Source organism: Bombyx mandarina, chromosome 23 (assembly GCF_030267445.1).
Source record: "Bombyx mandarina strain Sakado chromosome 23, ASM3026744v2".
NCBI classification, from domain to species: Eukaryota; Metazoa; Arthropoda; class Insecta; order Lepidoptera; family Bombycidae; genus Bombyx; species Bombyx mandarina.
Window position 1 is genome coordinate 16,355,260 of NC_143229.1, and position 13,826 is coordinate 16,369,085.

General features: G+C 42.7%; 1 protein-coding gene across 2 annotated transcripts in view; it reads right to left on the reverse strand.

Moving 5' to 3' along the window:
• The window catches only part of ACC (acetyl-CoA carboxylase), a 59,918-nt gene that overhangs the window by 8,790 nt on the left and 37,302 nt on the right, over positions 1 to 13,826 (reverse strand). For both annotated transcript variants that reach the window (XM_028179099.2, XM_089737644.1), the window contains 16 exons: positions 12,849 to 13,006; positions 12,198 to 12,378; positions 11,188 to 11,303; positions 10,511 to 10,631; positions 9,727 to 9,823; positions 9,311 to 9,417; positions 8,814 to 8,915; positions 7,839 to 7,941; positions 6,055 to 6,155; positions 5,544 to 5,714; positions 4,681 to 4,900; positions 4,178 to 4,316; positions 2,725 to 2,938; positions 1,974 to 2,160; positions 1,420 to 1,547; positions 1,019 to 1,133 (listed from right to left, as the gene is read on the reverse strand). In XM_028179099.2, the coding sequence (XP_028034900.2) occupies positions 1,019 to 1,133; positions 1,420 to 1,547; positions 1,974 to 2,160; positions 2,725 to 2,938; positions 4,178 to 4,316; positions 4,681 to 4,900; positions 5,544 to 5,714; positions 6,055 to 6,155; positions 7,839 to 7,941; positions 8,814 to 8,915; positions 9,311 to 9,417; positions 9,727 to 9,823; positions 10,511 to 10,631; positions 11,188 to 11,303; positions 12,198 to 12,378; positions 12,849 to 13,006 (2,260 nt within the window). The remainder of the gene's footprint in view (positions 1 to 1,018; positions 1,134 to 1,419; positions 1,548 to 1,973; positions 2,161 to 2,724; positions 2,939 to 4,177; positions 4,317 to 4,680; positions 4,901 to 5,543; positions 5,715 to 6,054; positions 6,156 to 7,838; positions 7,942 to 8,813; positions 8,916 to 9,310; positions 9,418 to 9,726; positions 9,824 to 10,510; positions 10,632 to 11,187; positions 11,304 to 12,197; positions 12,379 to 12,848; positions 13,007 to 13,826) is intronic.

The following is a 13,826-nucleotide window of genomic DNA, read 5'->3' on the forward strand; positions in this document are numbered from 1 at the left end:
AAAACAGGGGAAGAATGATATTATGGAAAAAGTAAAACAGACTTCGGAAGCAACAAAAACATCAGTGAGTACTGTTAGGTGCATTATTAACGAAGCTAAAGGCTCTGGCTTGCTCATCGTGCTTGGGACTCCGGGTAAGAAAAGATCAGGGAAGAAGAAAGTTACCGGAATGGATAGTTTCGTTCAATCTGTAATAAAAAGATGTAATCATAATAACTACATAACAAGCAGCGAGACTCCGTACCGTAGAAAGGCTTCGAAAAATTTAAAGAAGATATAAATTTTAATGGCTCGGAATGAAGCTTACGACGGATTATGAAAGAGCTAGGCTTCAGATGGAAAAAAAGAACAGAAAATAATCGGAAGCTGGTAATTGAAAAAAGTAACATTCGATTACTACGAATCGAATATCTTCAAAAAATAATTAATTATAGACAAAAAAGAAGAACGAACCGACCGAGTCGTAAACTACACCGATGAGCCCTATGTCGACTTATCACGATGATAGCGACTCGGGTGATGAAAACAGTGATGATGATAATGGTCAAGATTACGATAACGAAAAAAAAATTACAAATACCAGCTTCGCTTCGACTGAACGAAGACCTGGCAACAGCTCTAGTTTTGACTTAATAGAAGGAATATCTATTTTACCCCAAGATTAAATTATTACAATTATTAACCTATATTTTTTGTTGATGTTCTAATAAATATATAAATAAATACATATGTTGATTTTAATAATTTAATTGCATTATGACGCAGAGTAAATAATGTTTTTGCACGTGAGTGTACCATGCGCAAACTTACCCCCACTACGTCAACAAATGCTCAAGAAGTTTGCCGGCTATTATATGTGTAGTTTTTTTTTTATAGATTTAATGTATTTATTAAGCTTAATTAAAAAAAAAATTGCATTCTGCACCCCTTGTCTATAATCTCATAAAGTATTAGAATTTTACTTTAAAAATAGTTGTATTCGGCCTAACATTAACTTCTATGTCAATCTCCTACCGACCTTTCTGTCCGCCGCTGAAGCCACGCCAATTGGCGAATATGATGATGGGCAGATTCTCTCTGGAGAAGTCGTTAATCGCCTGCGCCGTCTTGTATGCGGAATCCGGGAACCAGACCTGGTGAGAAACAGTCGAATGTGAACCTTAATATCAAAGAAATCCAAAATATCAGTCCTTCCGTCAGGCATATATTCTGTGGTCCCCGCCCGCTACTAGTGCCATCTATATACGTGTCTCGAACAGACAGGAAGTCGGACTTCTGAAGGCAGCACTATGGAGCCGCGGGGCAGGGGTTGGGCATGTTTACCGTTGAGCGATACATTAAACACCCTATATATGTATTAAAATCTCCAAATTTGTTGTCACTGGGGGCACACTGTCGCAACGGAAGGGTTCTGCCTACCTGTCCGGCTTGCTGCAGGGTCTTGGCTTCAGAGTCCAGGTTGGCAGGGTCGGCGGGCAACGTCAGCTCCACCGTTCTGGTTTCCACGGCGATCACTCCAACCGGGATGCCGCCCAGACGAGCTCGACCTGAAATATCGATATCGATAAATACTTTCGTCAAATCTAAGCTCGTTGATAATTCTTAGTTCAACATCGAATAAATCAATTTAATTCAATATGCTTCATATTTAGATTAAACCGTAAAAGTAATTTTCATTTTAGCTTTTTTTATATTTCATTTTTGTTTAATATTTAGCGTATAAAATTTAGTTTAATGTGGTATGGACATTTGATGCGTAGAGAGGAAATACATCTCACTAGGAAATCTATAGAAGGTAGAGGGGGAAGAGGTCGACCGAAGAAGAGATAGATGGAGTGTGTGAATGACGATATGAGATGACGACTAATAGACGAGATTGAATGAGAAAAATTCGCTGTGCCGACCCCACCTAGTGGGATAAAGTGGAGAAAAAAAGAGATTTTTGTTTAATATTATTATTAAGCTGGACCGACCGGTGACGACAGTCTGCGCCCAGGGGCCCATGATCTCGTCGAAGCTGCCGTGGTCGAAGAACCCTGGCCTGGTGCCGTCCCCGTTGAGCATGAGGCGGGGGTCGTGCGGGCCCCGCGGCGGCACCCACAGCACGGGCCTCTCCACGGGGTCGGAGCAGCGCATTATCGGCACCATGCTCAGTTTGTCCTGGAAACGGCGAGCGCTTTTATGATTTTCTTTTTGAGCAGCGGGTATTTGATGAAACGTAATGGCCGGATCGTGACGCGCTTTCTCGCTTCCATGAGCTTTTCGGAGACGAATACTGATAAAACAGCAAGTCAAAGGAGTTTTACCGCATCATCATCCCACCACTCCCGCTAAGGGGCAGAACTCTCTTCTTACTCAGATATTTTGACATTATGTTTTTTAGTAATTTTTTTTTTATTTATTGCATCGATGGGTTTACGAGCTCATGGTCCACTTGACGTTAAGTGGCTACCGGAGCCCATAGACATCTACAACGTGAATGCCGCCACCCACCTTAAGACATGTTCCAAGGCTCTGTTACTGCTTCACGGCAGAAATAAGCAGGACGGTGGTACCTACCCGTGCGGACTCACAAGAGGTCCAATAACCATTATAAAATATAGACATTGTTTTATCCATACACAAACTTTTTATAACACAAATCCTCTCAAAAGTTTTATTATATGCTAATGTCATTAAAAGACTTAGGTACAGCTCGTGTGACCAAGCCGACTCCGAACCCACCTTGGGCACGAAAGCCAGCCAGTTGACCGCAGTCCGGACGGCGTCCAGGTCGGAGGGCGCCACCGCGTGGGAGACTCCGTTGTGGTGCATGATCTGGACTCCTCCCAGCTGGTTGTTGCTGGCGTACACCGCCCGCCCGAGGACCTTGTTCAGCGCGGCGTGACCGGTCAGGATTATATATGAACTCTCCACTTGTATTACTCTATGACCCAATCTGCAAGCAAATCCATATAAGTTAAGTAAATGCTGCTAAAGACTGCTGTGACACTTGCTTCTTAGGTCAAAGTTGATAATTAGAATCATTAAAATGACCAATAAATTGGGCACGGATTGCATGTCGTTAAAACTAGGTTGAATTCACGAAAATTTACTGCTGGTAGGACGTCTTGTGAGTCCGCCCGGGTAGATACCACCACCCTGCCTATTTCTGCCGTGAAGCAGTAATGCGTTTCGGTTTGAAGAGTGGGGCAGCCGTTGTAACTATACTGAGGCCTTAGAACTCATGTCTCGAGGTGGGGCGCATCATTTACATTGTAGATGTCTATGGGCCCCGGTAACCAACTAACACCAAGTGTACTTAGTATACAAGTTTCAACTTCAGCTTGGTTTCGTTCTTGCGTCACAAAGCGGTTAAACAAAACTACTATAGTTTATCTTAACGACGGTCGCAAGAATCTGTCTTGAAACTTGGGATCAAAGTAGCAATTGCTTTGCACTTCGTTTGCCTCGTTCTTCGAACCGAACCCATGAATTTTTCGCAGCAGAAACTGACAGGACGGTCCTGGTGGTCGAGGGTCCTCAGGGGGTACCAGTCCTGTGACCCCACCAGTCGTTGAACACAGTTGTGTGTGTAGTTGATTGTTCAACCTTCGCTGTAATGATTGCCCTAAGCACGTCATTACGGACCCTCTTGATCCATTAACGGTGCTTTTAGGTACCACAAGCACCGGTCAACGTCCGGGCTCGGCGAGTAAACTAACCCAGAGACGCAGCCCACTGAGTTTCTGGCCGCATCTTCTCAGTGGGTCGCGTTTCCGATCCAGTGGTAAATTCTGCGAAGCACTGCTCTTGCTAGGGCCAGTGTTAGCAACACTCCCGGTTTGAGCACCGAGAGCTCACCTACACGCTAGGGTAACGCTGATATAGCCTCATAGGCGGCGTGGCGGTACCTACCCGTGCGGACTCATAAGAGGTCCTACCACCAGTAATTACGCAAATTATAATTTTGCGGTTTGATTTTTATTACACGATGTTATTCCTTCACCGTGGAAGTAAATCGTGAACATTTGTTAAGTACGTATTTCATTAGAAAAATTGGTACCCGCCTGCGGGATTCGAACACCGGTGCATCGCTTCAACACGAATGCAACGGACGTCTTATCCTTTAGGCCGCGACGATTTCAAATATGATATGACATGGCGTATGAGCCTCTTAAGGAGCTAGAGCCAGTACCTCACAACGTAGGACCCGATGCCGATGGCCCGGCACGTGACGATGGATATGGTGACGATGTCCTCGTAGGCCTGCGCGGTCTCGCCGGCGATGAGCCCCGCGTCCCGGAGACACTCCACCCCCAGCCCGTCCTCCTTGCCTGGACGAAACAAACACCAGCTTTAAGAATGCCCTTACAAATATATTCCGTTTTAATTTTTTTATTTGGACAGTATATTTTTTTCTCTAGCTTTGAGACTATCGTGTTACTATTTTTTTAATGTATTAATGTTTTCGATTTTCAACGTATTTGTTTTTAAACTATTGCATAACTTTTATCGCGGGCTTTGAACGCGAATATTTACGCTTTTTTTTTGATCGTTTTGTTCAGTGTTTTCAATTTTAAGAGGACTCATAATGCACTTTACTCTTACTATTTTTCGACGTATCCTCCGTCAGTGTAGCTGACGTCTGTGAGGATACGCTTTAACAATAAGGTTACAATGAGAGCGGAGACTCCGTACCGATAATATCCGTGATCTTGTATCTGGCCTCCCCCTCGTCTTCGATGAGCTCCGCCTTGACCGCCCCGAGCGGCGCCAGCCGGGCGTAGGCCGGGGGGCTGAGGTACAGATACCGGAAGCCGCGCTCCGGGCGCTCCGCCTCCAGCCACGCCGCGCTGAACTCCGCCTTCACCTCCTCGGCGACTCCGATGCGGGCCCCGGAGTTCACGCTCACGTAGATCTGACAAAGAATCGCACCGGCTCGATACACTTAACCGTAAAATTAAGGGATAATCAACCCCCCCCTCCCCCGTGGGTTTCCCTCAAATAAACTGATTCCCAATACTGTTTGTACCAAGTCAACGTGATTTGATCTAGGGAAGTCACGCTCTAGAAGTAAGGGTATCATCACCTTCCACGCATAAAACCCATTATTATACTGTAAATAACAATATTGTCTACGCAAAATTTTAATCCGTCTTTTGGTTGATTCTAATCGTTAATTTGGTTCTTTTTATTTATTTATTTAAATAAAACACTTAAGTATAATATAATTTAGATTATTAACATACATAACGTTAATAATCTCTCTTTTATAACAGTTTCATTAAAAACAATCACATATTGAAGCGTGAGAGACTATTTATTTGGTTTAAAAGACATTTTTACAACATTACAAAAGAAACCAATTAAAGTTTTAAAAAATTTGGAAAAGAATCATAACAAAAGCTTCTTCAGCTATTTAAATGGAGGAAACTTAATTCAAGTTCAATTAAAAACACCGTATTGTTGATGCTGATACCAAATAAAACGCCCCTTTAATTAGTAAAATAAATGTTGCATTAAGCGAATACTCTCGATATGATAGTCGAAATTCAACTCACCCTCGGTATCTTGAGTTCTCTCGCGTACTGTGACGCCTTGTAGTACACCCAGTCCTCCTGGGGCCCGAACGACCCCATGTAGTGCGTGAGGTCGTTCGCGATGAGAATGATGTCCCGACCCTCGGGGCACTCGGGCGTGAACAGCGTCAGGCGCCACGCCACCATCCCGACCTGCACGACAAGGGGGAGCCGCTGATTCATCATCATCAGACCACGAGGAGTGCAACCGTCCACATCCGGCAGCCGGCTTTCATTGGCACCATATGCAAACTAATACGGCTAAACCAATGGTGGATGGTCCTCTTACGTAGTTACCAGAGTGAATAGACATCTACAGCATAAACGCCGCCACCTACCTCGAGATATGAGTCTATCCATTAAGCACATGTATTTTCTACATGGGTACCAAGTTTCAAGTCAATCGGTTGCATGGTTCAGTAGTTATAACGGAACATCCGTAAAAACCACTGTAAATTTATATGTTAGTATAGATAAGCAGATGGGCGCTCACGTTGTTCTGTCCGGGGAGGCGCGTGACCTCCACGACCCGTCGCTCGCCGTCGGGCTCCACCACCAGCTCCACGAATGACATCACGGTGTCCGGCAGCGGACCTGGACACGAGACCATAGATAATACACATAAACTAGTTATACGAAACTTAAAAAAAAAAATACAATTCCGAACTTGTGTCGAATTTAGTTACGGCCGTTTGCAACACGACCTTTCAGCCTACTTTAATTTTAAAAAAACTATTCCGAAATGCTGTCAAATTTATTTACGGCCTTTTGTGACACGACCTTTTAGCCTACCTTAAAATATTCTAGATAATCACTTATTATACTATTATTTATGTTAATAATAGATTAACTAGTGTAGTTGTTTAATGTTTATTGTGAATAGAATTATTTCCTTACATTATAAGTTAGATTAGTTTTCCTTCCGATGTTGTTTTGTGCTATAGCTGTAAGGAACATTGTGTACTTTGAACATTTATCTTATTTAGTCGTGCGCACATGGCTTATGTTGCAAGCCAGATTTTTACTTAATGTTATTTATTGTGTATCTTTTTTTTAGCTTGTAATGTATTGTGCGCCTAATAAATAAATTAAATAAATAAATACGAATTATCCAGATCTACACAAAATTTCTTCTTTAAATTACTAACATAAGTGTACCGAGAATTTAATGAACATCTTAAATTGACTCGTGACAATTCCCTCGCTACCTTACTTATGGTGTTAAGACTATAGTCAACAAAGTCATCATTGTTATCTGCTTATATGTAGAAAATACTATATTGGTAAAATAAAACAATTCAGATGACATGGCTTATCACATTGACCGGTGGTGGGGTATATTTCAATATAGCCGGTAGAGATGGGTACCACCATCATACTAATTGCTGGCGTATAGAAATCATCTCTTCCAATTTGAAGAGATTTATAATTTTCTCGAGTTTGGTGGTGGTACTTACATTACCCATGGGTGTAACGAGTACAATGTGCTTACTTAGTGCAAGTTTTTGAAGTGAAACTTCTAATGCGACTTCCAACAAGGTTACGTTAAACGTTTAACGTTCTTGGAGAGGGGGAATAGAAAGAGACAGAGCGAGAGTGAACGCGTGGCACTCGCACGCATGCGCGTGGTATATCTGTTACAGCGCGAGCGTTAGCAACCAGTAGCATCCAATATCTTAATGAAGTATTCAAAAAATATATATAATATATTTATTTTTCTAACTATAATTTCAAATTTCAATTTTATAAAATATAAATTCAAATTTAACGGCCGTCTGGTGTAGTGGTAAGTGACATGGTCACTACACAAGGGGGTCGCGGGTTCGAATCCCGCCAAGGGAAGATATTTGTATGATAAATATAAATGTCTTTTCCAAGGTTATGGATGTCTATTAAATATATGTATGTGTATAATAAAAATCTTACATTTATATCCGCTATCTGGTACCTGTAACACAAGTTCTTTACGAACTTATCACGGGATCAGTTAACGTGGCGTGATTGTTAAAAAAAAAAAAAAAATTATATATATATTAAGGATCAAAAACGAAGAAAACCACAATACTACACATCGAAAAAGAAGTTTCACTTCATACTTCATACACGTGCACCAAGTTGCACGAGCACCGTTTTTTTAACATTCTCGATCGCGTAAAGTTAACTCAAATTTGTATGGAGTTGGAACAGCGCCCCTAGCGGCAAACGAAGGGAAGCTGTTCCAACTCCATATACTAAACACACTCAATTCCGGGTGAAGCATTAGAAACATAAGCTAACCATCGACGGTGCCATCTTCGATGCAGTCCCTCCACCTCTTCTCGACAACCTGACGGAACATATCCGGAATGTCGTAAACGTAGGTAGTTCCTTGCGATGTTGCCTGTTCAAAAAAAAGCAATAAATTGCCAATTAAATATCATAATTTTTTACGTAATAACGTCTCTTATAAATCAATTAACACCGCGCACCAAGCACACACGAAAAAGTGTCACGTTCCGCCTGAGCGTGCGAGCGAGAGCGCGAAACAAGCGATAGAGATATACTATATATCTCACCAAAGGGGATAGACTTTACAAACAAGCAATATATATTTTTTAATCTATATTTAGTTTTCGTTTTAACACGATGAGAGTCCAATACATGAGATAACGGCTCTTAGAGTGGTAAGTTGCTACCGTTTGCAACAAGACGCGTTTTTAAAACTAAACCTATAAACAGTTCTGGTATACCAAACCGTCCTCAGGTTGACCGTTGATTAAGAAAGTTTTCGCTTTTTATTATTGAATACAGATATTTTTCTTAGAAAATCGAATAATAATTTATAAATGAACAAAGAAAATACTTTTATGAACGACCTTTTTTTTGGACCATGGACATCTACAACATTTATGCCCCCCATCTACCTTGAGACATGAGTTCTAAGTTTCAGTTTTACAGTATAGCAACTGCCCCCCGTCTTCAAACCGAAACGCATTACTGCTTCACGGCACAAATTATCTATAATGTCACATTTAAAAACTTTTTTATTGCCATTGCACACAACCCACCTGATGGTGAGTGGTTACCGTCACCTATGGACTTGAGCCAAGCTACTGCCCATACTTCAATACTCTCCACAAGCCTCGTTTGAAGAAGGACATGTTATAGCGCTCAGGCAACACCGTGGAGGGGAGCTTATTCCAAAGCCGGGTGGTAATTTGAACTGAAGGTTCAGTGTAACGTTCCAACCGTGCGTGGATCAGGGGAGCTCACCAGGAATCTCTTCTGCTGCAGGTAGTCCTTGGTGAGGTAGGGCGTGGAGATGGGCAGCCCGTGCATCGGTCCCTGACGCGGCCCAAACGAGTGGAACATGATCTGCGGGTAGAGAACTGTGGTGAGTACTGGCTCGGTGGTGCGGCGACTAGCGGCGTTGACTGTTGCACTTTTCGAGCGTTCCCGATTTTACTTACTTTGATATTCACTGCCGCCATTCACCGACAGATGGCGTTGATCTTACCGACGTAACAGTTTATACAAAATAAAACCTTGAGCTGTCAGTAATTAAGGTCGAATTTCGACTAGAGGTCAAACAGAGCTAATGTTAAATGCAATATTATAATAATTTATACTCAAGCTCGGTGGAGTGATGACCTGTGCAGGGTGGCTGGCAGGAGCTGGATAAGAGAAGCCAAGGAACATGCTCAGTGGCGAGCAATTGGAGAGAGATGTCCAGCAGTGGATTGATATAGGATGACGATGATGATACTCACAACACCGATCTTTGGGTCGGATATCTCCTCGTACGTGTAGACATCGAGCGAGTAACCGGAGCCGTTGGACAGACAGAGACGGATATTCTTGGTCGGCGCCCCCGGACCTGCGGTACAACAGTTCGAAGCTACTTCACAATGCGGCAACGGACGCTTAGAAGCGCACGAGGACACGGCTGTAATGTCGCCGCATATACATAGCGGCCGAGTCACGTCATTTGTGGGTATAGATCATGCGCTAATATAAAACTCTTAGCTTTATATATGTATAGGGATGGAGCTTATGTACAATACAATTGAGTGTTCGCTCTCAAGGTGACAGGTGGATAAAATTATCCCGAAAGGGGCTCTGGTGGCAGCTGGTGCGTCAGTATAGTGAAGGGCCAGCTCCGACTTGATTGACGACGCGGACTCACCGATCCTAAGCGTGAACCGTATCTCCGCCTGCAACACGCGCAGCTTCCACAACCTGGGGCCGTACCTCATGACCATACCGAGCACCGACTCCTCGATCTGAAAGCACATTAAGATTTTATTACATTACGAGTGTACGTACACGTCACATGAGTAGTCACAGGCTAAACTTTATAAATGTATACCTGTCTCTTTCTAATGTCACTTTATCGTTACGTCAACTGTCAAATCGTGACGAAGCTAAAATTCAACGTACGAAGTAATCAGAACTGAGGAAGTAGTTTTGAACGCGATTTATAAACAATGTTATTAACCGTAGGAGCATGTTGACATGTCAGCGTCTTCTCACGGCTCTCACCTTCTTTGTGTTCATGTTCAGTCTGCTATTGTCACACAGGAATTACGGCTTAAATAGTGGGTCATGTTTTAAGGAGGTAAGGAGCCAGGGAAGGTCTACCAATGACTTTGTTTCCTACCTAAGCTGATAGAATTGAGAGGCCATTTCAGCGTAACCTTAACTAGTAGGTGAGCTCACGGTGCTCAAATCTGACGACTTTGCTAACACTAACCCTAGCATGAGCAGTGCTTCGCAAAATCTACCACTGGATCGGAAACGCGACCCACTGAGAATATCCAGCGAGAAACTCAGTGGGCTGTCTGTGGGTTATAACAATGAGCGAGTGGATTTGCGCATATGTAGGCCCATTATGAAAATGGCGTTAGCGCGATTCAGGCGTCTGTCAAATGTCTTGTTCTCTATGGGGACTACTGCCACAGTACAGTTACCTTGGCAGGGTCCATGATGACGGTCGGACCGAAGTTCAGAAATATGTGGTTGCAGTCGGTCCGCTTCGCTAGCGGGTGAGAGAACGCCACCTCCAGTTCATCCATGGCTTCCAGCAGCACCCTGTAACAACCACTCTGCTAATTCCTAGTCCCGGACCTACCCAGTCCTAGTCCCTAGTAGGTCCTAGGCCCGGATGAGAAAAGAGGAGGGTTGGGTTGTGGTTCGATCTTTCCACCGCAACACAATCAATGCCGAATATCAGGTGGTGGCTAATTAGCCGGACTCAAATAAGGCTTCAGCGACCTGGAAGAACTAAATCTCTTCCAAAACTACACTGGTGGCAGGACCTCTTGTGAGTCCGCGCGGGTTGGTACCACCGCCCTGCCTATTTCTGCCGTGAAGCAGTAAGTTGCCGGTTTGAAGAGCGGGGCAGTCGTAACTATACTGAGACCTTAGAACTTACATCTCAAGGTGGGTGTCGGCATTTACGTAGTAGATATCTATGGGATCCGGTAACCATTTAACACCAGGTGGGCTGTAAGCTCGTTCACCCATCGATCTTTTCACCGCAAAACAATCAATGCCGAATGTCGGGCGGTGGTTAATTAGCCGGACCCAAATAAGGCTTCAGCGACCTGGAAGAACTAAATATCTTCCAAAACTTTATTATCGTCACCTTTCGCCTTCATTCTGCAGATATTCAAAGCTTGCCTCCTTCGTGATCAAATCCTGGTGTCTGATGATGGAGCGTATGAAGAACCTGTAGTCCGTCACCTCCTGGCCTTTCTTCACCTGGAATCCATTTATGTAAATCTTTAATTCGAATTACGTCTTAACAATACATGTAACTATATCCATAAAATTAAAAAAAAAAACATGTGTGCAATTCATACGTGGTAGAAGTGAAACTTACAAAAATTATAATACAATTATCCTTAATGTCTATGTATATGTAAAATTTTGTCATTAGTAAATAATTGTAAATCATCTTTAATAGTATGAGGTAGCGCGCTCTGTGAATTGATATTTTAACTTCACGTATAATGTATTCTATCTCGTTCTCTCGCCGGCTGAATCCTATACATTTATGTGTTTGTGTCTCTATGGACTTATTTTTTCGTTTCATCGAGTTTGAAATCACAACGATTCTAAAGAAGTCGCACTTCAAAAAAAAAATCCTTTTTAAGAGTAATCATTTAGTTCATAACATGATTGTTCAATATATTTAATGGTATTTTATCCTTCAGCTAAGTTTTAAGTATGTGGTACATAACATGGGTATACAAAAAATCGTGATAGTATTAAAGAGAATATTTAACCAGACATTGGAAATGTTTAAATTCCTCAAGTAATTCCATCAAAATTTACTTTTATTAAGTTTCAGGCGTTTAGTTTTTTATTGCTTAGTTGGGTGGACGAGCTCACGGCCCACCTGGTGTTAAGTGGTTACCGGAGCCCACAGACAGCTACAACGCAAATGCCGCCACCCACCTCGAGACATGAGTTGTAGGGTCTCACTTTTAACAGTACAACGGCTGCCCTGCCCTTCAAACCGAAACGCATTACTGCTTCACGACAGAAGTAGGCAGGGGGTGGCACCTAACCGTGCGGACTCACAAGAGGTCCTACCATCAGTAAAAAGTGGTTTTTCAATATTCGATTTGAGCATCCATTGCGCGTTCGTACCTTCGCCTTCCCCAGGTACAAGTGCATCTTCTGGTTGCTGGTCGGCAGCGCTTCGAGCTCGTAGCTCCTCATCCTGTACAGCTCCAGCTGGAAGGCGGAGGCCGGCTCCAGGTGGCGGTAGATCGTGTCCTCGGTGAAGTCGTTGCGGGCGCGGTACGTGAAAAACTTTGGGAACTGACGTCTGGAGGGGGGAGACGCGTGTTTGGTGAAACAGAACTATGTCAGTATATATATTAATGTCAATTTATATATTAGTATAGATTTAAACCACTAAAGAAATTAAGAGACACAGACGATTTTCATTTTCAGAAAAAACTAAAAGATAATCTTATTAGTGAAAATTATTTTCACATAAATGATTTTCTAAGGGACGACATTGAAAATAATATATGGATTTTTTTATGATTACTTGAATTATGGATGGATGAATGGTAAATTATATAATATCATAATGTCTTGCACTGCACTAAAATTCGCATGTCTAATTATGACATGCTTTGTACATGCTGCTTTTAACTTCTGTAATAACTCATTTTCACTATGCTTAGTGAATAAATGATTTCTTTCTTTCTTCTAATAAGCGAAGTTGTAAGGCAAGGATAGTTTTCCTCACGCCTCATACAGCGTGTTGCTTTTCGTTTGTCAACTAACTTGATGAGCAGCATAAAGGTGATTCTTCGGATCCGCTTGTGATGCAGCTCGTGTCGGTGGGCCCTGCAGAAGTTCCCGAAGCGACGTGAGACGGCGCTGTCGTCCGCCTCCCCGTTGTCCCTCACCCCGATCATCAGGATGTGGATTGGTTCCAACGGCTGAACAACAAACACACCTTTATTATTATTATTTTTTTTTTATTGCTTAGATGGGTGGACGAGCTCACAGCCCACCTGGTGTTAAGTGATTAGTGGAGCCCGTAGACATCTAGAGCGTAATTACGCCACCCATCTTGAGATATAAGTTCTAAGGTCTCAAGTACAGTTACAACGACTACCCCGCTCTTCAAATCGAAACGCATTACTGCTTCACGGCAGAAATAGGCAGGGTGGTGGTACCGCGCCGACTCAGAACAGGTCCTACCACCGGTAATTACGTCAACTATAATTTTGCGGGTTTGATTTTTGGGAACTTTTGAGGGGATCATACTTTTCTAATGACCCTTGTAGATAGACCAGCCTACGAACCGCATGATGGTGAGTGGTTACAAGGTCAAAGGCAGGTCAAGGTCTGCAAACCTTGAAGAACATGTCATAGCGTTCGGGAAACACCGTGGAGGGAGCTCATGCTAGAGCTGGACGGTACGTGGCAGAAAAGTACTCTGAAGACGCACTGTGGATGAACACAGCGACTTTATATAGTAGGCATGTACGTACTTATCCGAATCCCGATCTATATATTAACACGGGAAGCAAAAACTTTGTACCCCTTTTTAATAAAATTGCACGGACGGAGCAGTATGAAATTTCTCACACTTACAGAGAATATAGAGGAGTACCTACAGAATTTAATTTTTTTTTTATTTTGCCTGATAAATACATTAAATCAATAAAGAAAACATTACACACACTAGCGTGTATTTGACACGCACATACACACGCATATATACTCTTATGTTTATTGTCAACACTTTCTTGT